The sequence below is a fragment of the Amphibalanus amphitrite genome, unplaced genomic scaffold (genome assembly GCF_019059575.1).
Source record: "Amphibalanus amphitrite isolate SeventyFive unplaced genomic scaffold, NRLGWU_Aamphi_draft 000549F_arrow, whole genome shotgun sequence".
Lineage (NCBI taxonomy): Eukaryota > Metazoa > Arthropoda > Thecostraca > Balanomorpha > Balanidae > Amphibalanus > Amphibalanus amphitrite.
The window spans coordinates 298850-320838 of record NW_024882043.1 but is presented as its reverse complement, the minus strand read 5'-3'; the positions used below and the strand labels follow the sequence as shown (position 1 = coordinate 320838).

The 21989-nt window shown below is 47.9% G+C and overlaps 1 protein-coding gene across 1 annotated transcript in view; it reads right to left on the bottom strand.

Annotated features, from left to right (window-relative positions):
• The window catches only part of LOC122393704 (solute carrier family 12 member 9-like), a 332365-nt gene that overhangs the window by 142647 nt on the left and 167729 nt on the right, over positions 1–21989 (bottom strand). Inside the window, exon 6 of the mRNA XM_043389950.1 lies at positions 7754–7964. Coding sequence (XP_043245885.1) covers positions 7754–7964 — 211 coding nt within the window. The remainder of the gene's footprint in view (positions 1–7753; positions 7965–21989) is intronic.

The window sequence follows — 21989 nt, the reverse complement described above, 5'->3', positions numbered from 1 at the left end:
CAATTCAAGTCTGAGTCATCTGAAAAAAAAGTGAAAAGAGGGTTCATTCAACCCTCTTTCCTATAATCGCGAGGGTAAAAAAGGCTGTTTGGTTCTGACATTGTTTTGGACGCCAATGACCATAGCTGTCCGAGATGAAAGCTACAGGACGCATACATGGTGTCTTCCAGATGTCTTACAACTTGTATATCTGGGAATTTTTCAAGGTTACATGAGGTCAGGTCGGTCACGTGACATCACTGTTATAAATCAATGGGGAAATATAAAAACTGTTATTTTGGCGCCGAGAATGATCTAAAACTATCCCACGCACATGGTATCGTGATTTCATGCACTCCTTGCAAAGCCCAATGCTTTACTTTTGCATTGCTAACCTTGCGTGACGTCATTTATGACGTCACTAGGGTCGTACGAGTTTTTCGTCAATTACTCCCGATCAAATCGAGCTAGAGAGTCGGGAAAGCCACCAATGGACTCGGAAAGACCTTCCGAATCGAATGATATGCCATATGATACCCTTTGCCCAGCTTCGTGACCTGAGGGGCTCTGACCTGACCTTGACCCGAGGTCAACTACTTAAGTTGACCTCACCCTAGCAAAAAGTATACCATTCGATGCACCTGAGCTAGGCGAACACAATAATGCCAAAATCGCGGCTGTGCGACCATTTTTTGCGAAGTTATTTACTAAAAACCGAACCCGTAACTTCAGTCACGTGACCTGACCTCAGACGCTACCGGTTAACCTGAGACCTTAAAATCGGGTACCAATCGCTGCGACTTGTAACGGCACATACGCTCGTTTTTTCCGCGAGGCTCTAGCTCTATTAGAAGCGAAACGGCGTGCTGGGGTCGTATCAACCCCTCCGAAACCCATTTTGTTTGCGGGAAAATGAGGAACTTATAGAAATAACACCTTTCTAATTTTTTGCATGTCGATTTGCAATGACATGAAGATTATTTTTAAAAAAAATAAAAATGTGAAAAATTTTGGTCCCAAAAGTCATTAGAGGCAAATGAAAAAAGATTAAGGTTTTTGCTCAACAATGAAATTTTTTCTTTGGAATTTTTAAATAATAATATTAATTTTTGATTCATCGTAAGCCTAGTGTTGTTTACTTTTTGTTGGTTGCTTGACCCGTTCTTGAGTTATAGGCCATCAAACTCACCGTTACATACCGAAGTTAAAAAAATGTAATGGAATATAACTCAAAAAGTTTTGATCTGATAAGTCTGATATTTTGCCAGGCGTCTTTGGGGCCTATGATTACCCCTAGGACCGATTTTCATTAAAATCTGAGAGATGAGGGTGACGGGCCAAGTACGATCTATCGTGGAATGTCCCAGCTGCGGGAGCCGGCTCATACACAGTTACAGATAGACAGCTGCGGCAGCCGGCTCATACACAGTTACAGATAGACAGCTGCGGGAGCCGGCTCATACACAGTTACAGATAGACAGCAGCAGTCAGCCGGCTCATACACAGTTACAGATAGACAGCTGCGGGAGCCGGCTCATACACAGTTACAGATAGACAGCAGCAGTCAGCCGGCTCATACACAGTTACAGATAGACAGCTGCGGGAGCCGGCCGGCCCATACACAGTTACAGATAGACAGCTGCGGCAGCCGGCTCATACACAGTTGCAGATAGACAGCAGCAGTCAGCCGGCTCATACACAGTTACAGATAGACAGCTGCGGGAGCCGGCCGGCCCATACACAGTTACAGATAGACAGCTGCGGCAGCCGGCTCATACACAGTTGCAGATAGACAGCAGCAGTCAGCCGGCTCATACACAGTTACAGATAAACAGCTGCGGGAGCCGGCTCATACACAGTTACAGATAGACAGCTGCGGCAGCCGGCTCATACACAGTTACAGATAGACAGCTGCGGGAGCCGGCTCATACACAGTTACAGATAGACAGCAGCAGTCAGCCGGCTCATACACAGTTACAGATAGACAGCAGCAGTCAGCCGGCTCATACACAGTTACAGATAGACAGCAGCAGTCAGCCGGCTCATACACAGTTACAGATAGACAGCTGCGGGAGCCGGCTCATACACAGTTACAGATAGACAGCAGCAGTCAGCCGGCTCATACACAGTTACAGATAGACAGCTGCGGGAGCCGGCCGGCCCATACACAGTTACAGATAGACAGCTGCGGCAGCCGGCTCATACACAGTTGCAGATAGACAGCAGCAGTCAGCCGGCTCATACACAGTTACAGATAGACAGCAGCAGTCAGCCGGCTCATACACAGTTACAGACAGACAGCTGCGGGAGCCGGCTCATACACAATTACAGATAGACATCAGCAGTCAGCCGGCTCATACACAATTACAGATAGACAGCTGCTGCAGCCGGCTCATACACAGTTACAGATAGACAGCTGCAGCAGCCGGCTCATACACAGTTACAAATAGACAGCTGCGGCAGCCGACTCATACACAGTTACAGATAGACAGCTGCAGCAGCCGGCTCATACACAGTTACAGATAGACAGCTGCGGCAGCCGGCTCATACACAGTTACAGATATACAGCTGCGGCAGCCGGCTCATACACAGTTACAGATATACAGCAGCAGTCAGCCGGCTCATACACAGTTACAGATATACAGCTGCGGCAGCCGGCTCATACACAGTTACAGATATACAGCTGCGGCAGCCGGCTCATACACAGTTACAGATAGACAGCAGCAGTCAGCCGGCTCATACACAGTTACAGATGGACAGCTGCGGGAGCCGGCTCATACACAGTTACAGATAGACAGCTGCAGCAGCCGGCTCATACACAGTTACAGATAGACAGCTGCGGGAGCCGGCCGGCCCGGCTGCGGGAGCCGGCCGGCCCGGGCCGGCGCTCCTAACTGCTCGTTTACGGATATACGTCTGAAGCACACCACAGCTACCATATCGAATCACAATGGGAACATCCGCCCCGCAAATGGATACAATCGCCTCACAGTGGCTCAGCACGTCCCGCACCGGATACACAAGCTGGGGCATAAACTTCTCCGTCCAGGGGGATAAACGGGGGCGGAGCCAGGGGGCAACAGGGCGAAGAGAGCGACTAGCTTGATTCGCCGACTTGGCCCGGCATTTTGCCGACCGATCGCCAACCAGCGCCACCGGCGCCCGCCGTCGCACACGCGGTGTCAGGTGAAGATGAAGTCCGAATGGTCTGAGAAAGCTAAACACAATCTAACCTGAACTAACCTCACCTACTAACCTACCAAACTACAACCTACTAGCCTACAACCTACCAACCTACAACCAACCAACCTACAACCTACCAACCTACAACCTACCACCTACAACCTACCAACCTACAACCTACCAACCTACAACCTACCAACCAACCATTCGGACTTCATCTACACATATACCCAAATCATCAATAGCTCAGGCTGTATTTTTAAATCACTACATCTCTAGACTGTTACTGACATACTGACATTTGGTTGACTTTAGGAATGATGGTAAAGTACACTAGCTGAAATGTGAAGCACCTACCAGTTGCCAATTAAAATAAAAACTTAACTAATCGTCTCTGACTAAGCGCCTAGGTTGTCTCAAATTGTCTTCAAAGTCCCAGTACATGAACCATCAAACATCTTTCACTAGCTGAAATGTGAAGTACCAGTTTCCAATTAAAATAACTTAAAAATAATCGTCTTTGACTAAACGCCTAGGTTGTGTCAAATTGTCTCCGAAGTCCATACACCATCAAATATCTATCCAGACACCACACATCTATCCAGTTTTTTTTTTGCTTAAAGGGAGATAATGAGCTTTCTTTTTTCTTAAATAACCCTCGCCGGCACCGGCCATTTTGCGTCCTTCGACGGCACAAGGGGGGGGGGGGTGGTACGACCCCCCCCCCCTCGCGTTTGGCCCCTGATCGAGCTAGAGCTTCGCGGAAAAAACGAGCGTGTTGCCCGTCACAAGAGGAAGCCGACGAAACCCAATTTTAAGGTCCTAGGTCATCGGGTGACCTTCCAGGTCAGGTCAATGACCCGAAAACCGGGAAAATCGGGACCTGTTAGAAAGTCGTAAAGTGTGGCTGCTATGTGGTTTTCCGGGGTGCTGATCACGAATATCGTGTTAGTTTTGATCAGAGAAGATGTTTTTAAGCATTTAGACCAGGTCGGGTCAGGTCAGGTCAGGTCAACCGGTAGGGGTTGTGACGGGTATTCGTAATACGTGTCAACCGCCTCTGACAGCTTCGTAACATGTTACGAAGGCACCAAAACTACTTCATAAATGTTCAAATGGTTGCTAAATTCGAATTCAGCTCCAAAAACTAGCCTAGAAACATGTAAAACTCGAAAAAGTGAACCGAGGTCACCCGAGGTCACCAAAGGTCAATGACCTGACCTGACCTTCAGGTGACCTTGACACCCACCCTAATATATGGGAGCAACATCAAATCACATGCTTGAACGTTTGAAACCACGAAAAGCTTGCAAACGCGCGGCTAATGCGAGCCGACATACGCCGAATCACGATTTCGGCCAAACATGGTCACGGAAAAGAGGTCACAGGTCAAAGGTCATTGGGGTCAGGGTCATGAAATTTTCAGGGAACGTGTAAAATTGATCAATGCGAGGGTACTGTAAGTTTCATTGCGATCGGCCGCTTTTTACGCGAGTTATTCGCGAAAAACCTTAGGGGGGCTTGCATCAACCCCCCTGTGCCGGCGAGGGTTAAATAAAAACTATTCGACCTTCATGTTATTTTTACTGAAGTTGATTAAAAAAAAGAAGAATTTCCTGGCACATATTCGTATGTGAAAGCTGTTTTTATTTTCACAAAAAAAAAATAAGCAGTACTTGCAAAACCCACTGAAATGCTTTGTCCTTCTCTTTAAAAAAGTCGCAGTGTACGGCGCTTTTGTTTCAAACAACGACGCGTTATTCCCATAGCGTTATTTTGCGTTATTCTATTTCTGCCGCCACACATGACATTCGGCGGAGACGAGGTTAGATATCATGGTTGAGGTCAGACGTCCGGGCATCACGAACCATGGACATCACGACTTCCGAGGGCGGGATCACGAATTCCGAGGGCGGCACTACTATGTACTTCAAAGGGCAGCAATGTGATTGTAAAGGGCGGTACTTCGTCTTAATGGGGCGGCACTCTGACTTCAGGGAGAGAAGTAACATAATCTGAGCGTTTAATATCAATTAAGAGAGTTGCTACCAGAGATTATTATGAAATGAACTTTGCTCATTTCCGTAAAATGCACTCGAACGCCTATCGAAAAAAGCCAGGCGGCGGAGGGCGGCATTTTTTCGATAGGCTAGGGTCATCGGCCTCCAGCCCCCCCCCCCCCCGGATCCGCGCCTGACATGGCGTGACCTTTGGCTTCCAACAGATTTGGTTTCCAGAACAAACCCGTTTATGGCCATTCAGTTCACGACAACCAGTTTTTGTAATGCTTGAATATTACCGCAGTAGCAGTCTGTGTTAACGGTCGTCCTTGGGGCATCACGTGAAGCTGAAGGAGCGCACCGTGGCTCAAAATGTCTCACACTTTGATTTTCGACGAGTGCCTGGCCGTCTCGGCTGTTCGGGCGTTGTCACCATTTGACGTCCACACACGTCTTTGGTGTCGCTTCAAAGGGCAGAATACCTTCGTAAGACCACAAAGTGTGTTTCCATTCACCTTTTTATTGCATATGTTATGATTTATGGCTGCTTTGTAGTAATCTGCGCTGTCTTTCCGTTAGTTTTGGCATATTTTTCAAATGAGGGGCCCTAAATTCCAAAACTTTGTCGAAGATAGTGGTCAAAAGTAGACTGATGTTTCGTAGCTAACCCTGATCTGTCGTTTAGCTTGTTTTTGGGTAGATGGGTGACGTTTGTTGCCCATGACATGGCAACCACCCGCTTTACTCTTTGCTGACTCTGGATAATAACTGTGAACGGTCACCAAAAACACACAGTCTCCAAGCTCGATAGCTAAGGTATGTCTTATAAAAGTATAATGCTCGTATAAATTAATAAGGATCAAGCGCAATCGTACTTCTAGCCAGCAAATAAATGTTCGGTCAATTCTGGGACAACCTGTAGGACTGTAGGTGTCATAGGAGCCAATCGCGAGGGGGGTCGCATCGACCCCCTGCATAGCCATGTTATGAAAAATACTTTACCAGGGCTAAGGTTAAGATCTCTGCAAGATATATCCCCCGATTGCTGACTCTGCAGAGAAACTGCAAGCTCGAAAGGAGGTTTAGCGCGAAGTTTTTGGCCCCTTTATCGAAAATCTAGAAGATGTCATTGAACAATTTGTTACCGTAAATGAATTGTGGGTGTCACACGTTGACACTAAGGGACACCGTGCCGAGTTGCGCAAGCAGAAGCACACCGAGTAACGGCCACCAAATGAGTGCAACGTGGTGAAGTTAGTCGGCAAGGTGATAGTGGTTGCATTTTGGGATGCTGACGGGGCTCTGCTCGTCAACCTTCTAAAACAGGGGCGCACCATTGATGATGTGCGTCCATTCGATAGACATCGAGGAGAGGCTATAGGGAACCTGACAAAGTGCGCACCTGATCCACGACCACGCACCTGCGTACATGGGCGGGGTGACGATCAGTGAAGCGGTGAGCTGTGGCTTCGAGTTGTTATCGCATCCACTTTTTTCTCCGAACCTTGCACCCTCTGGTTGCCACCTCTTTCCCAACATAAGGAAATTAGCAGTGGCAACTTCGCTGACAGCAGGGAGACGAAAGCAGCCGCCTTGGACGTGCAGGATGGGTCTAATCCCCACTTGGTTATGCAGACCTTGAGGGCTCTCGCGAAGCGCTGCGCAAAATGCGTTTGTTTTAACGGTGGTTATTTGAATAAATGAACGTTTTGGTCTAATAAGTCAATGCTGTATCTCTGCTCCTTCATGGTCGGGCCCGTAACTTTCTGAAAGCCCATCGTACTGTCATCCTTTTATTTTGGCAAGCAGGTCGGCAAGCAGGTCTAACTATCGTAGTGTTTCGAGACCTCGTTAGTTGTCGAACCCTTCAATTGGCGTGGGTCTTCAAAGCCGTTCCTGGCTCCGCAGCCGTCTTTTTTAGTCATCTTGGGCATCCAAAGCCGTTCCTGGCCCCTTTCAGCAAAGCCGTCCTTTTAAGTCGGCGCGGGCCTCTTTTAGAATGGCGTGCATTCCTCCGACACTATTGCCTATATAACTGCACGTTTTGTGCACGGGGCTCGGTGAGGACCTATAATTCCTTTTTTTTAAATTTGGTGTGTCTTTTCAATGACCAGGGTAAAAAAAAGTGGCCGAAATCCGATGAGAAAGGCAGATTTGGGAGTACCCAACCTTGTAAGCCCCGTCACATATGGCCGGCCGCCGCCTCTGGGCCCTACAAATCATTTTCAGAAAACGACACCCCTGCCGAAGTGTTGTGGTCCAGGAGCCGAGTTAGAAGGGGTGTGATCAAACACCCCGCCCCCTCCCCGTGGAAACCCAGGACCCCGAGCGCAGCGGGGCGGGGTTGAGAAAGACCCTTGTAGGTAAACGATGCCCGAGTGCAGGCTGCCGCTGTCGGAGAAAACGCTAAAATAAAAACTAAAACAATAAAATATTGCCGAGGAAGGCGTTTGATGTGTTTCTCGGCAGTGTTGAACAGGAGTAGTTGCAGCGCTCCCGCCTTTCAGTCATTGGGGGCCGTCTTAAACACAGCCGGAGACGGAGCGAGTGTCGGGCCGACCGGTTAGTCAGCCTTCCCGGCGGAAACTTACCCGACATGTTGGCTCCAGCCATGATGCCGGTCACGCCGGAGAAGAGCACGGCGAACACGGTGAAGAAGTCGGGCACGGCGTGCTGGCCGGCGTCCGTGTAGTCCGGCTCGTAGGACGGCCACAGGTTCGACTCCAGCGTGCTCCAGTTGAAGCCAGTGAACATGGCGTGCGTGATGTTAGGATGCAGCTGGTTGGCCTCGGGCAGCAGCACCTGGTGTTCGGGCGGTGAAACGGTCACACAAGGTGGTGCCGCCATTTCATACAGCTTCAGCTCGTGGCGCTGGGGCTGTTCTCATCAGACACACAACAACTGGAGGAAGATTCGAGGGCATTCACATTAACGCACACCAATGCACCTTTTGCAAAGGTTTGGGAAGCAAACGCAATTACTAATTACCAGTATAACGCCTTTTGGGGCGACTCACGGATCGAGCGAGAGGGTGAGCCTTGCACGTGCGAAATTGCGAGAGGGTACCTCCAACTGAGTTGTGCATGGCACCCTAGTAACCGGTCTCTAGCGATGTGCCGAATTTGAGCACAATCGGCCCAGTCGTTCTCGAGATCTAGAAGCGGCACCCTGCACGTGCGCACGTGCAAAATGGGTCCCAACTGACTTGTGCACGGCACCCTACTAACTGGTCCCTAACCGTGTACCAAATTTGAGCGCCATCGGTCCAGCCGTTCTCGAGATCTGGAAACGACCCCTGCACGTGCGCACGTGCAGCAGCATCCCAACTCTGGCACATGGATATGCATTGCCTAGTGTATTGTGTATTGTGTATTCAAAGGCCGTTCCACAAAGTGGCTCTTAGGGCCCAGTCAATACAAACTCAATGAAACAAAGCACAATAAAAAAGGTAAAAACTTGAGACATCCATCTGTCATAAATATCAAATCAGGCTTTAAAATGACCACACAAGGAGCGCCTGGTCGGACATGAGGTCACATCTCGTGGAAGCTCATTCCACGATACCGCGGCCCTGTATGGGAAGAGTCGCCTCGCCATGGTGAGCCGGTAGCGGGGCAGCTCCAGCACCGACACCCCCGCGGCAGCGCTGCGCGTCTCGCGCTCCGATACGGCGGCACGAGGGCGAAACATCGCACGCAGGGGGCCGGGCGCGGAAACAACGTGGAGAGCGCGATATACGTTCAGCGCGTCACGACGCGCGATCATCTCCCGAATGTCCGGCCAGCCGAGCGCGGCGAGAGCGGGGCCGACATGGTCGTATCGGCGGAGACCTGTGACCAGCCGAGCTGCGAAATGGAGGACTTTTTGCAGCCGGTCAAGACGGGAGTTAGGAGCACCACCCCACACTGACGAGCAGTAATGGAGGTGGGGGAGAACGTGGGCAAGGACAAGGATTTTGAGAATGTTGGGGGAGAGGAAATGACGGATTTTGTATAGGGATATGAGGATTGTGTTCAGGCGTCGGACCAAGGATGAGATGTGCGCTTCCCAGCTCAGTGTTTGGTCGAAGAGAACACCTAGGATTTTGATGTGCTTTTGAGGCCGAATGTCCACTCCATCCACATGTAAGATGAAGTCTGACGATTTGGAGACGGTGTTAGACGAACCAAAAATAGTGAAACATGTTTTTTCGGTGTTCATTTTTAGACCGTTAGAACTGAACCAAACCTGCAAAATCCTGATGTTCTCCTCGACCCGGGACTTCATGGCTTGGAGTTCACTAGGTTTAGAGGGTGTTGAGTCAAGGATCTGGGTATCGTCTGCCATGGGTGTCGATTTGTATACCTTTGGGGGTGCTGCAGCACCCCCAATGCTCAAATGAGCACCCCCAATGGTTTTCCGGGCACCCCCGAATGTTCCAGTTAGCACCCCCAATGATTTTGTCCTTCAATAACTCCCACTAACTCTGCTTGAAGAAAATAATTGGTTCTGCAGTCTTTCACTACTAAAACTAAAACAATTACACAACTTGCAATGCATGAAATAAAGATGTAAAGAAAAGAAAAGTTAGTTTTAAGAAGAAGGGCGAAAAAACGGTAAGTTGCAAAGACACTGGTGCAGTGGCGGATCCAGGGGGGGGGGGCTGCGGGGGCTGGCAGCCTCCCTCCGCGCAATATCCGCTCCTGCGGACCGCAGGGGCTGCTGCACCGGTGCTAATCGCCGTCATCGGTTACTGTCGCCTTATTACCGAGGTGCCGGGGCTGCAACCAGCTGCCGGCAAATGTACGACTTTTTTCGGAGACATATTTATGTAATAAGGTAGCCAAGTACCTACCAGGACGAGCAGAATGATGCTGAAGAACGTTCAACCTTTGGGAAATATTAGTGGAAATCCCTGGATTATCAGTAGGTACCTTATGAGGATACCCAACCATGCCTTGTATGTACGGTTGTGCCCCATGGCAAAGCTGCAATCTTTCACCCGGTGCAGGGGTTGAGCACCCCCAACCATTTTGAAAAATCGACACCCCTGTCGTCTGCATAGGATAGGAGTCGGCCGTGGGGAAGGAAACATGACAGGTCGTTAACGAAGGTGAGGAAGAGGATTGGGCCGACTATGGACCCCTGAGGGACACCATGGGTTAGAGGAAGTTGAAGAGTGCCGCCGCGGACGATCTGAGAACGGCAGGATAGGTAGCTGCTGAGCCAGCGGGAAGAGATGCCATACCACTCCAGCTTGTTCAGCAGCATGGAGTGGTCGACACTGTCGAACGCCTTGCTCAGGTCGATGGACGTCAGCGGCACGAGGTGACCGACGTCAATCTTCCCGGCCGCCCACTCGACAATGTCGAGCAGGGCATCTTCAGTGGAATGGGAAGGACGGTAGGCGTATTGGAAGGGTGATAGGATGTGGTTCTTGATAAGGTAAGAGTTGAGCTGGGAGCACACGATCTTTTCAAGGATTTTTTAGAGGACGGGTAGAATCGATATGGGACGAAAGTTTCCAGGATTGTCGGTGTTGCCAGACTTATGGATAGGTATAACGATGGCAACTTTCCAATCGGTAGGAAAGGTAAGGGTGGATATGGATGAGTTGATGAGATGAAGGATATGCGGGGCTATGACAGGGAAACAGCTTAGGATGGCGTGGAGTGAGATCCCATCGGCCCCGACCGCTCTCGACGCGCCCAATTGACGGACAGTAAGCGAGAGCTCAGGCAGAGTCACAACATGTGGTGAAAATGCTGACGCACACGGGTGGAGAATGTTTGAAAAAGTTACCCCGGCCGGCGACCGAAAGTCAGAAAATACTCAAATATTTGTCAACGGTTATCAACAAACCCCTATTCTGTGGCATAGAATAATGGATGTCTGCGTACGTTTTTAGGCAAAACTGCTGCACGCAGGTGCGGAAGATTTCGTAATTGTAACAACAATTTTGCAACACGCCTTAAAATTTCGGACGCATGTCACCTAGTGCTAGGTCAGGTCATCAGGTCAAATTTGCTGGATGATCGTGCTAAAAATGCCATCATGCCCTTTGCAAAGCTTATTGCGTGGAAGTTGCAACCTTCCCACACAAAACAAAATAACAAATTTGACCGTTTTGACCCTCTTATTGATTTGAGCTCGCACCTGAAATATTATTCGCGACCGAGCCTTAAACGAGTAATCGAATGTTTTGTTTGCAGTGCTTAAGCTCCGTTATGTTCATGAACTGTGAGAAAAGTTGTCGGAGAACGCTAAAATCAAAGAAATGATGATTTTATATTTGAGCTTGCCTAAAACATGACCAGATTTCTCTGGTCACGTTTGTCGCTCTTTCAAACGTCGTTCCGCTTCTCGCCTCGTAGCCCAGGAGCCGAGTTAGAAGGAGTGTGAAAAGCCCACCTCTCGACTCAACGTGCTACGATTAGGCCACCACCCTGGCGCGGGTTAAGTTGGAGGAGCCTTGAGCCCCAGCAGCTCGTCCTTCTATCTCACTGATATTACCCTCGTCCTGTCTTGCGATGTTATTACAGTGCCATCTTACGATAACGGCCCTTAAATATGATTTGCTTCTGTTTGATGAAACATGTCGGGCTCCGCGATGAAAAGACTTAAAAACATAGAAGCTCCAAAATGAAAATAAAGTAAATTTTCAACAACTTTTCAAGGTAGATAAGAATAATGAGAGACACTTTTATAGATGGCAGTTTTTTTTTCGTATGGAGACAGCTTTTAGGATTTACAAAAGTGGAAAAGTTACCCCGGCCGCACCGGGGTCGGCTGAAAGTTACCCCGGCCACGGCCGGGGTGACCGGGGTAGGTTCTCCACCCATGCTGACGCACAGACTCGATAGGGTCGCGGGCCGGCAGCAGGGGCTCCGACACGGAGCGCGGCACGAGCGGTTGCTGCAATACGAGCACCCACACCAGCAAAATGGGTATTAAGCTGATCGGCACTCAGATCGATGTCACTCGCTCCCACACCACTCCTATCACCCTTCGGCGAGAAATTCGCCCCGAACTGCCTAAGCCTGGCCCAGAAACGTCTGGCGTCACGTCCTAGCAATTCGCCCAGATAGGCGCGGCGGTGTCGGTCTAAAACTAGTTTTGTCTCATTTCGGAAGCGTCGGTAAACATTGTGGTCAGTGGTCACGATCAGAGCGAGAAGCAGCCCAGGCACGACGCGCAGCATCAGGGCCTCGGCTAACATGTTAACTGGTGGGCCAAATGGCCTACCAGTGACCCGAAATGGCCCACCAGTCTCAAAGATTTGGCCCACCAGTTATTTTCCGAAAAATCGAAGTTTTCACATTTTTCACTTTTCAAATTGAAAAAGCAGATCTTATCGTACATTTTCAGGCTGTAAAGTACCCATCGGTGAAACATATTCTTGTGAAAAAACTTCAACCTATTGTTTGCAATATCCTCTTGGGTGGACTATAGTACCCACAACTTTAAAAATCCACCACCTACGTCTTTGCTGTATGATTTTTACTTCGATCTCCATGTGACGTCACAGTACTTCCATGTCCAGTGGTGTCCGGTGTGCTCAACCGGACACCACCAGATATGCAACGGATATTAACGGATGACAAACGGACGTCCAACGGAAACAAACGGACAATATACCCTGCAAACGGACATCACCGGACGCTGACAGTTCTCGTCCGTTTCTCGTCCGTTGGTCCAATCCGGTGAAGTGTGACCGAGGCTTTAAATTTTATGCAATAATCGTGAAAGACGTCTGCCTCTGTCAATTACAGATAGTGTCGGCGGCTTCCAGCCGATCGAGGTCTGCGAAAGTTCTTGCAAGCTTTCTGATCGATCGAGTGGTTGCAGTCACATAAGCATCTGCCGCAGACCAGTCGGTTACAAGAAAAACTACGAATAAAGAACAGAGCAGTTCAGACGGTCGGGTATAAGCCTGCGAGCGATCTCAGACGGCTCGTCGATATACACGATATAAGCCAGAGTCAAACTAGAGGTAGTGTCGGCGACTTCCAGCAGATTGAAGTCTGCAAGCAATATTATGCGTCTTCACGACCGGTATGATGCTTGCAGTCACACATCTGACCAGTCGGACGAATTTCGAACCGTTCACAGTCAGCGTTCCAAAAATTTCTCATTTGGGCTGAAGATGACACTCAAGAATAAGAATGGATAATTTTCCACTCTCACATTTGGGGTGGCTAGAATTTTCCACTCAGACACCAAAGAGAAATCAGAAGTTTGGGACACTGTTCACCAAAAGCGTACATTACTTAGTTTTTTAGAAAAATATTAGGGTTGCACAGTGCGCTTGGGCTTTTGAGTCAATTCTTTTCCATGCGACACCAATATGCTTAATGATCATTTTCAGAGATGTTGGGGCTGCTGCTACAACCCCCTTTTGGGGTTCCTGCTACAACAACCCACTCCACTAAAGTTGCATTTGTGCTGTTCACAATTCCTCCCGACAACGCCCGATCCCGTCCGACCGCTTTCGAATCTCCGACTAGTCGGCGAGTGATCCACTCAGGGCTCGCTGATTTTTAACATCCGAACGGCCGAAAGTTATCGTCCAAAGTTTTATCTGCGTCAATATTTTGTGCATACTTGTGCGATTTTATGTGCACCGCCGGAGTGTCACCACTGAGAGGGTTGTGGGTCCCTACTATCTACTCTCTCCTCTCTCTGAAGAGCCGGGGGAGGGTTCGAGGCCCGTTTTTTACATTTTTTAATGCCATCCTGACGTTTTTTTTTTGCAGAATAAAGTGGCCGAAATCTGGGGAGAAATCGAAAATTGGGAGGGGGGCTATGGCTACGAAGGTCAGTCCATGTCGCTGCCCAAGTGGCCCACCAGTCAAAATTCCTTAGCCGAGGCCCTGCGCAGCATCGCGCCTCAACATCACCTCACGCACCTCATCATCACGCAGCCAGGGACAATCAGGGCGCCGTATGCGTCTGCTGACGATCGGACAGTGTGAGTCGACGATACTGTTCCACACAATTGTGGGTGCGTACCTACATGCCAACTTTCAGCGCAATCGGCCAAGTAGTAACCGAGATTTTGCAACTATTACAAAACTGACACCTCTTCGTTTTGCACGTGGCACATGCAAAAGGGGTCACCCACATGCATCGGGAATAGTTGGGGCATTCCACGTCAAATCAAACACCGAAATCCGTCATCCCCTTCGATTTTTCTGAAAATTTGTAGGCAGACTGGGCATGGTTCAAAACTGAGTTACGTATAATATTTTCGAAATTTGATAACGTATCGCTGAGATATAGGTCATCGAATATAGCGAAAAATGCCACACATCAATTTTTTAAATGGCTATAACTCTGGTTCCTTTTCTGGTATCAAAATGATATTAACAGGGTCTTATAGGCAATTGATAAGACTTTGATTTTTAATTATAAAATTAAATTGAAGTGACCTTGAAATGCATTTGACCTTGAATTGAAACAGAAAAATTTAAATAGCAAAAAACACGTCACCTTCGATTTGTGTAATTTTTACATATTATGTCCGTCACAATGTTCTTATCCATCTGTGAAAAAATTGGAGTGGGCCATTCATAACTTTCGCGGCAAACGCCGTTTTCATGCATCAACATCACGCAACCGCGCGTGACCTTGAAAGACAGAGTCAAGACATGCTTGCTTGTGTACACTTTCTGAAATGAATGATTGCTGATTAGTGATATCCCAAACTCTGCGAGAATGGAAATGCATAGTCATCGTAGTCAAGCATTCACGTTCCATAGTAAAAGTGTCTCAGGCAAACGGTATTTTGCGGTGAATTTTGAGCCATGTGGAAATGCATCATGAAGTAAATTCAACGAAAACATTATCACGCAACGATATCTTCACGTCTTTTGATCTTCACTATACGAAAGAACATACATTTTTTAAAGTATGTATGGGGAATTTCTAGTTAATCCAATAATAAATATGGCAGTTAGAGGCCTGCTAAGAGTAACATGTCGCCGGCTGAGGCGGGCTCGGCCGATGCGGGAAACGCAGCAATCACAATTTTGTGTTTACACGTTCATATTTCAATTGTTTACCAACCGATTTTCAAAATTCTTTCACCATAAGATTGCCTGTACATTTCTTAGTCTTCTCACAAAGTTTGACGCGAATCGAACGTAATCAGCGGTAGGGAGCGCGATGTAAAGACGGAACCGTTCCGTTCCGTCCCGGCACAGTCTACAATTCAGGCGGCGCGTAACGGTCGGCGCCGGCTGCCGAGTCGCCGCGTCACTGCGGCGACAGGATGTTCACTTTACACCGCTATTACTAGACCAGTTGTGAACCGATTTTCTTCTTGCTTGCACGATGAGATGTGCAATTCAATTTTGGACAGGTAGCTATAATGAATTTCGCATTAATACTATGAGATATTGGCGAAAAACAGGAGGGGTGGGGCGAAATTCACGCTTCCCCCTCCACTGCGCGTGCTAGCATACGTTTGCATATGTGCCATTTTCTTCAAAACTTATGAATGGCCCACTCTAATTTTTTCACAGGTTGTTAAGAATATGGTAGGCAGTAAAATATATGAAAATTAGCCAAATCGAAGGTGACGTGTTTTTTGCTATTTCAATTTTGTGCTTAAGAACAGAGTTAAGCAAATTTCAAGGTCATATATTTAAGTAGGTGCAATTCTAAACAAATGCTTAAGAAATTACCTAAACAGTAAGGTTTATTTCATTCAAATCAAACAAGTACAACCAAAGTTATGGTCGTTTAAAAATATAAAGATGCAACATTTTGTAAAAATTTGATACCCTATATTTAGAAGACCTGTGGTCAGAATGTGCAAAAAACATCAATGTAATGTCCGGGGCCACACAAGAACTCGCTCACAAATTTATAATGAAATCGCTGATGGTAAGGTGCAAAACAGCCGATTTTTGTTCGATTTGACGTGGAATGCCCCAGTTCAATACTTGGTAGAAGGAATGAAGCTACCTGTGATAAACAATTTCCGAAGATCCAGACGGCTGTATTTTCCCCTTCGAAACTCTAGCTCGTTAATTTGATTTTCGCGCAGCGTCACGCGTCATATAAATAGAACGAACTTCTAAAAAGGTCAGCGAGGTCAAACAACGTTTTTTCTTTCACACCTCCCCCTGGCTTTCAAGCCACCTTATCAGTCCCTCCACCTTAGACCGCTTCTGAGCTGGGAGACTGGTTCTTGGAGAGATTCTTCAGGTAACTGATGCGGGATAGAAGACGTTGCTACCATTTGCTGAGAGAAATCAAGTGCTGCCGGCTGCATATTAGCCTCCTGAGGAGCTGCTGTTGCTGGAAGGTGCACGAGGAGCGGCCAGTCGTCGGTGACATCACTCCCCGTTGTCTTGACGCACTCTTTTCTTCCTGTGCTTGGCCACGCAGCTGTGCTCCTCGGCTTACGTCGCCTTATGTTCCGAACGTGATGCGGCACGCTGTCTACTTAGATACTCAGGCTCGAGATGATCGCCGTGACACGGCCGAGCTGCGATCTGGCCCAGCATCGTGACCCGCGCCGTCTGACCCACACCTCGTCACCTACGGAGAAGGTGCCGTCATGACGTTCATGGTGTGATTCAACTCTGTTTCGCTCATTGCGTCTTTTTGATGATGCCTCCGCCGAAACAGCAATTGGTCGGGCTCTCACTGAGTACTGGTACAGGGGGCATTCCACGATAGATCGTACCACTTTTTTCCAATTTGACACCCTCATCTCTCGGAATTTGACGAGAATCGGTCTCAGGGGTAACCAGGGGCTCTGAATCCACCTGTAACAATTTCAGGCTTATCAGATAAGTATTTTTTGAGTCATGGTGTATAACATTTTTTGGATCTTGCTTTGCAGCGCTAAGTTTGGCGGGCTGTAACTCTAAGACGGATTATTCAAATGCCAAATGTTATATAACATCGAACTTGCAATGAAACAGAGATCAACCCTCGCATGTGTAGGGGGGGGGGGTCGGATGGACCCCCCCCATGGTTTTTCGCGAATAACTCGCGTAAAAAGCGGCCGATTGCGGCGAAACTTTCAGTACCCTCGCATTGATCAATTTTACACCTACCCTGAAAATTTCATGACCCTGACCCAAATGACCTTTGACCTGTGACCTCTTTTCCGAGACCATGTTTGGCCGGAATCACGATTTCGCGTATGTCGGCTCGCATTAGCCGCGCGTTTGCAAGCTTTTCGTGGTTTCAAACATTCAACATGTGATTTGATGTTGCTACCATACATTAGGGTGGGTGTCAAGGTCACCTGAAGGTCAGGTCAGGTCATTGACCTTTGGTGACCTCGGGTGACCTCGGCTCACTTTTTCGAGTTTTACATGTTTCTAGGCTAGTTTTTGGAGCTGAATTCGAATTAAGCAACCATTTGAACATTTACGAAGTAGTTTTGGTGACTTCGTAATATGTTACGAAGCTGTCAGAGCCCAGAGGCGGTTGACACGTACTACGAATACCCGTCACGACGCCTACTGGTTGACCTGACCTGACCTGACCCGACCTGGTCTAAATGCTTAAAGACATCATCTGTGATCAAAACTAACACGATATTCGTGATCAACACCCCGAAAAACCCCTTAGCAGCCACACTTTACGACTTTCTATCAGGTCCCGATTTTCCCGACCTTGGGTCGTTGACCTGACCTGGAAGGTCAACCAATGACCTAGGACCTTAAAATTGGGTATCATCGGCTTCCTCTCGTCACGGGCAACACGCTCGTTTTTTCCGCGAAGCTCTAGCTCGATCAGGGGCCAAACGGCAAGGGGGGGGTCCAACCGACCCCCCCCCTACACATTAGAAGCTGGCAAACGCCGCACACATGCGAGGGTTAATATGTATTTTTGAAATTTTTAAAAATACGCTATTTTTTATATATGACATATCGAGTTTTATTTCATTTGTATTTTTTGGACTTTGGGACCAAATTTTTTTGAATTTTTATTTCTTTAAAAAATATTAGGCTCATTGTTAAGAAGTATGCAAAAAATTAGGAAGGTGTTCTTTCTATAAATGTATTTATTTTACGTCACGATAACGGTTTCGAATAGTGATTTCGGGAGGGGAGCTTACAAATGGCGTGGTAAAGCTGCCTAGTGACATCACGGGTTACTGAAATTTCAATTCAAGTCTGAGTCATCTGGAAAAAGTGGAAAGAGGGTTCATTCACCCCTCTTTCCTATAAGCGCGAGGGTGAAAAAGGCTGTTTGGTTCTGACATTGTTTTGGACGCCAATGGCTATAGCTGTCCGAGATGAAAGTTACAGGACGCATACATGGTGTCCTGCAGAGGTCTCACAACTTGTATATCTGGGAATTTTTCAAGGTTACATGAGGTTAGGTCGGTCACGTGACATCACTGTTATAAATCAATGGGGAAATATAAAAACTGTTATTTTAGCGCCGAGAATGATGTAAAACTATCCCACGTACATGGTATCGTGATTTCATGCACTCCTTGCAAAGTCCAATGCTTTACTTTTGCATTGTAAACCTTGCGTGACGTCATTTATGATGTCACTAGGGTCGTACGAGTTTTTCGTCAATAACTCCCGATCAAATCAAGCTAGAGAGTCGGGAAAGCCACCAATGGACTCGGGAAGACCTTCCGAATCGAATGATATGCCATATGATACCCTTTGCCCAGCTTCGTGACCTGAGGGGCTCTGACCTGACCTTGACCCGAGGTCAGCTACTTAAGTTGACCTCACCCTAGCAAAAAGTATACCATTCGATGCACCTGAGCTAGGCGAACACAATGATGCCAAAATCGCGGCTCTACGGCCATTTTTTGCGAAGTTATTTACTAAAAACCGAACCCGTAACTTCAGTCACGTGACCTGACCTCAGACGCTACCGGTTAACCTGAGACCTTAAAATCGGGTACCAATCGCTGCGACTTGTAACGGCACACACGCTCGTTTTTTTTCCGCGAGGCTCTAGCTCTATTAGAAGCGAAACGGCGTGCTGGGGTCGTATCAACCCCTCCGAAACCCATTTTGTTTGCGGGAAAATGAGGAACTTATAGAAAGAACACCTTTCTAATATTTTTGCATGTCGATTTCCAATGACATGAAGATTATTTTAAAAAAATAAAAATGTGAAAAATTTTGGTCCCAAAAGTCATTAGAGGCAAATGAAAAAAGATTAAGGTTCTTGCTCAACAATGAATTTTTTATTTGGAATTTTTAAAAAGTAATATTAATTTTTGATTCATCGCAAGCTTAGTGTTGTTTACTTTTTGTTGGTTGCTTAACCCGTTCTTGAGTTATAGGCCATCAAACTCACCGTTACATAACGAAGTTAAAAAATGTAATGCAATATAACTCAAAAAGTTTTAATCTGAGAAGTCTGATATTTTGCCAGGCGTCTTTGGGGCCTATGATTACCCCTAGGACCGATTTTCATTAAAATCTGAGAGATGAGGGTGACGGGCCTGGTACGATCTATCGTGGAATGCCCCACAGTTGAGCCGCTGGGCACGTCGCTTCGTCTCGGCTGTCTTGTGGTGTCATGTTATACCAGTACACCGCGTCTGCCACCGAGCATCGGGTTCTGGCCGCCATTGTCTTGATGGTTCGATGGTTACGTTCCACTATACCATTGCCCCCGGCCTCATACGCACAGCGGAAGTGCACAGTAACGTCCCATTTCTGTAGGAGCTCCTCAAACCGTCTTCCTCTGAACACAGTTGAGTTGTCCACGAGAATCTCGGCGGGGGCGCCACGCTCATGAAACACTGCTTCCAGCTGCTCGCAGACGGCATCACTGTTCTGGCTGCGCAGTCGCCGCCAGATGCTGAACCTAGACGGTCCACAATCGACCATCGTTAGGTAGAGTGCATTTCCGAAATGCGTCACATCCATGCCCAAGCGTCGCCATCCGTCAGTTACTGAAAGCCTACCACGCTTCCATCTGACGGGCGCCGGGTCGATGGAGCTGCACTCATCGCACGCCTGTACCACCTCTCTCACTTCGGGTCGTCTCACAGTAGGATCCCTCTTCTTGACGAAGTACAGAGTGCGGTTAATTCCTGGGTGGCCACTGGCTTCGTGAACCGCCCTGATCAGTGCATCGGTGGGCATCGCTTCAACTCCGCCGCAAGCTGTGCCGCCAATGCCACTTGAACCGGTCTTCAGCCACTCCCGTGGCACGCGCGTCAGCGCATCGGCCTTATTGCAGGCTGATGTGACATACACCACACTGACGCTCAACTCAAACTCGTCCACCAGGGCAGTCAGGAGAGCCGGCCTGCGACGAATGAGCATTTCACTCATTGCTTTAGTTCGCAGTCGTGCACGGCCACTGAGAGCGTCGGAAATCCAGTGGTACACAGTGCGTGAGTCTGTCAGGAGTCGGATTTTCTTGGCTTTCCAGACGAGCGCCAGGTTGATACCTTTGACTGCGGCGTCCAACTCAGCCAAGTTGATGTGGGTCGCTTCTTCAGTGCACAGCCAGCAGGCGTCCTCAATGACGTCACCACCAACGTCCAGCACGACTCCCATTGCCAGGGAGCTGGCGTCGGTCCACACTGACATTTCATCTGATAGGGTGAAGTCGTATAAGAGTACGCACTTAGTGGATTTCTTGCTCTCATTTGTTTAATATTTGAAAGAAAGAAATCGCAAATAGGGAATATTAAAGTTCATTGAATTAGCCATCATCCCATGGGGCAACGATCCTTCAGCGTAAATGGAAGTGGTCTAAAACTGACATTTTCTGAACCGCTGCAGTTGCGTACTCTTACCATATGGGGTGTGTAAGAGTACGCACGCCAGGCGGGTGGAGTACGCAAGCATATGAACACACACCTATGCAGCTTGTACTGTCCAAATGCTTAACTTCAAACTCAGAAGGCATTTAAGTTAATTCTAGTATCCAAAAAGAAAAACATAATATAAGTCTTTAAAGTCTATAAATCAGCAAATAATCATGTCGTGTGTTTCTTTAAAAAAAAAATGCACAATCAAAAGGGAGAATAACTCGTATTTGGAAGAATTTCGGGTACGCATCTGCATCACAGTGCTCCATTGATGATATACCTACAAAACAAACGTCATTGAGCGATAGATTAATAATTGTATATTTCTGTATATTCGATTTAATGTATAATTCTGCGTACTCTTACCCTCCTGAACAGTGCGTCCTCTTACCGTACATGCAATTCGCGCACAAACAACCCCGAAACGTTGTGCAAAACTTCGCAAACAGAATATTGCACTGCACAGTATTTCCCCAGATAACCTCACAAGTTTCTCACAACAATCGCGGAAATGTACCTTATCTCAACTGCCAAGTATCAAAATTATTGTACCATACCATAATAATATCATAACGCTCGAAAATAATATTCATCGCCTTAAACTCAACAGCGTCGCCGCTCAACGCCCACGTTTCGTTGGTGACAAGCACGCACTGGCGGCTTCATGTCACTTCATGAACTCGACAAACCCGCGTTGCTAAGCAACCGAAACAGCTGATGCGTACTCTTATCGCCCGCGTACTCTTACCCGCCCTTACCCTACGTCCCAGCGACCGCCGACAGGATCAGAAGCCTGCACACGCCGCACCACTTCCTCCAGCATGTGATGCACCGCTCCACCGCACACTGGGCCGGGGGCCCGGAAAAGTGCTAGAAATTATCTGTGATTGAGTTGTTGATCTCAGTGACAAGCAAACATACTAAAAACGAAGTGGGACTGCTTAACCCTCGCCGGACCTATTGTCGGACCCCCCCACCCCCTCGGCCGGCCGAGGGGGGAGGGTTGGTACGACCCCTTTTCTTCGTTTCGCCTCTAATGGAGCTAGAGCCTCGCGGAAAAAACAAGCGTGTGC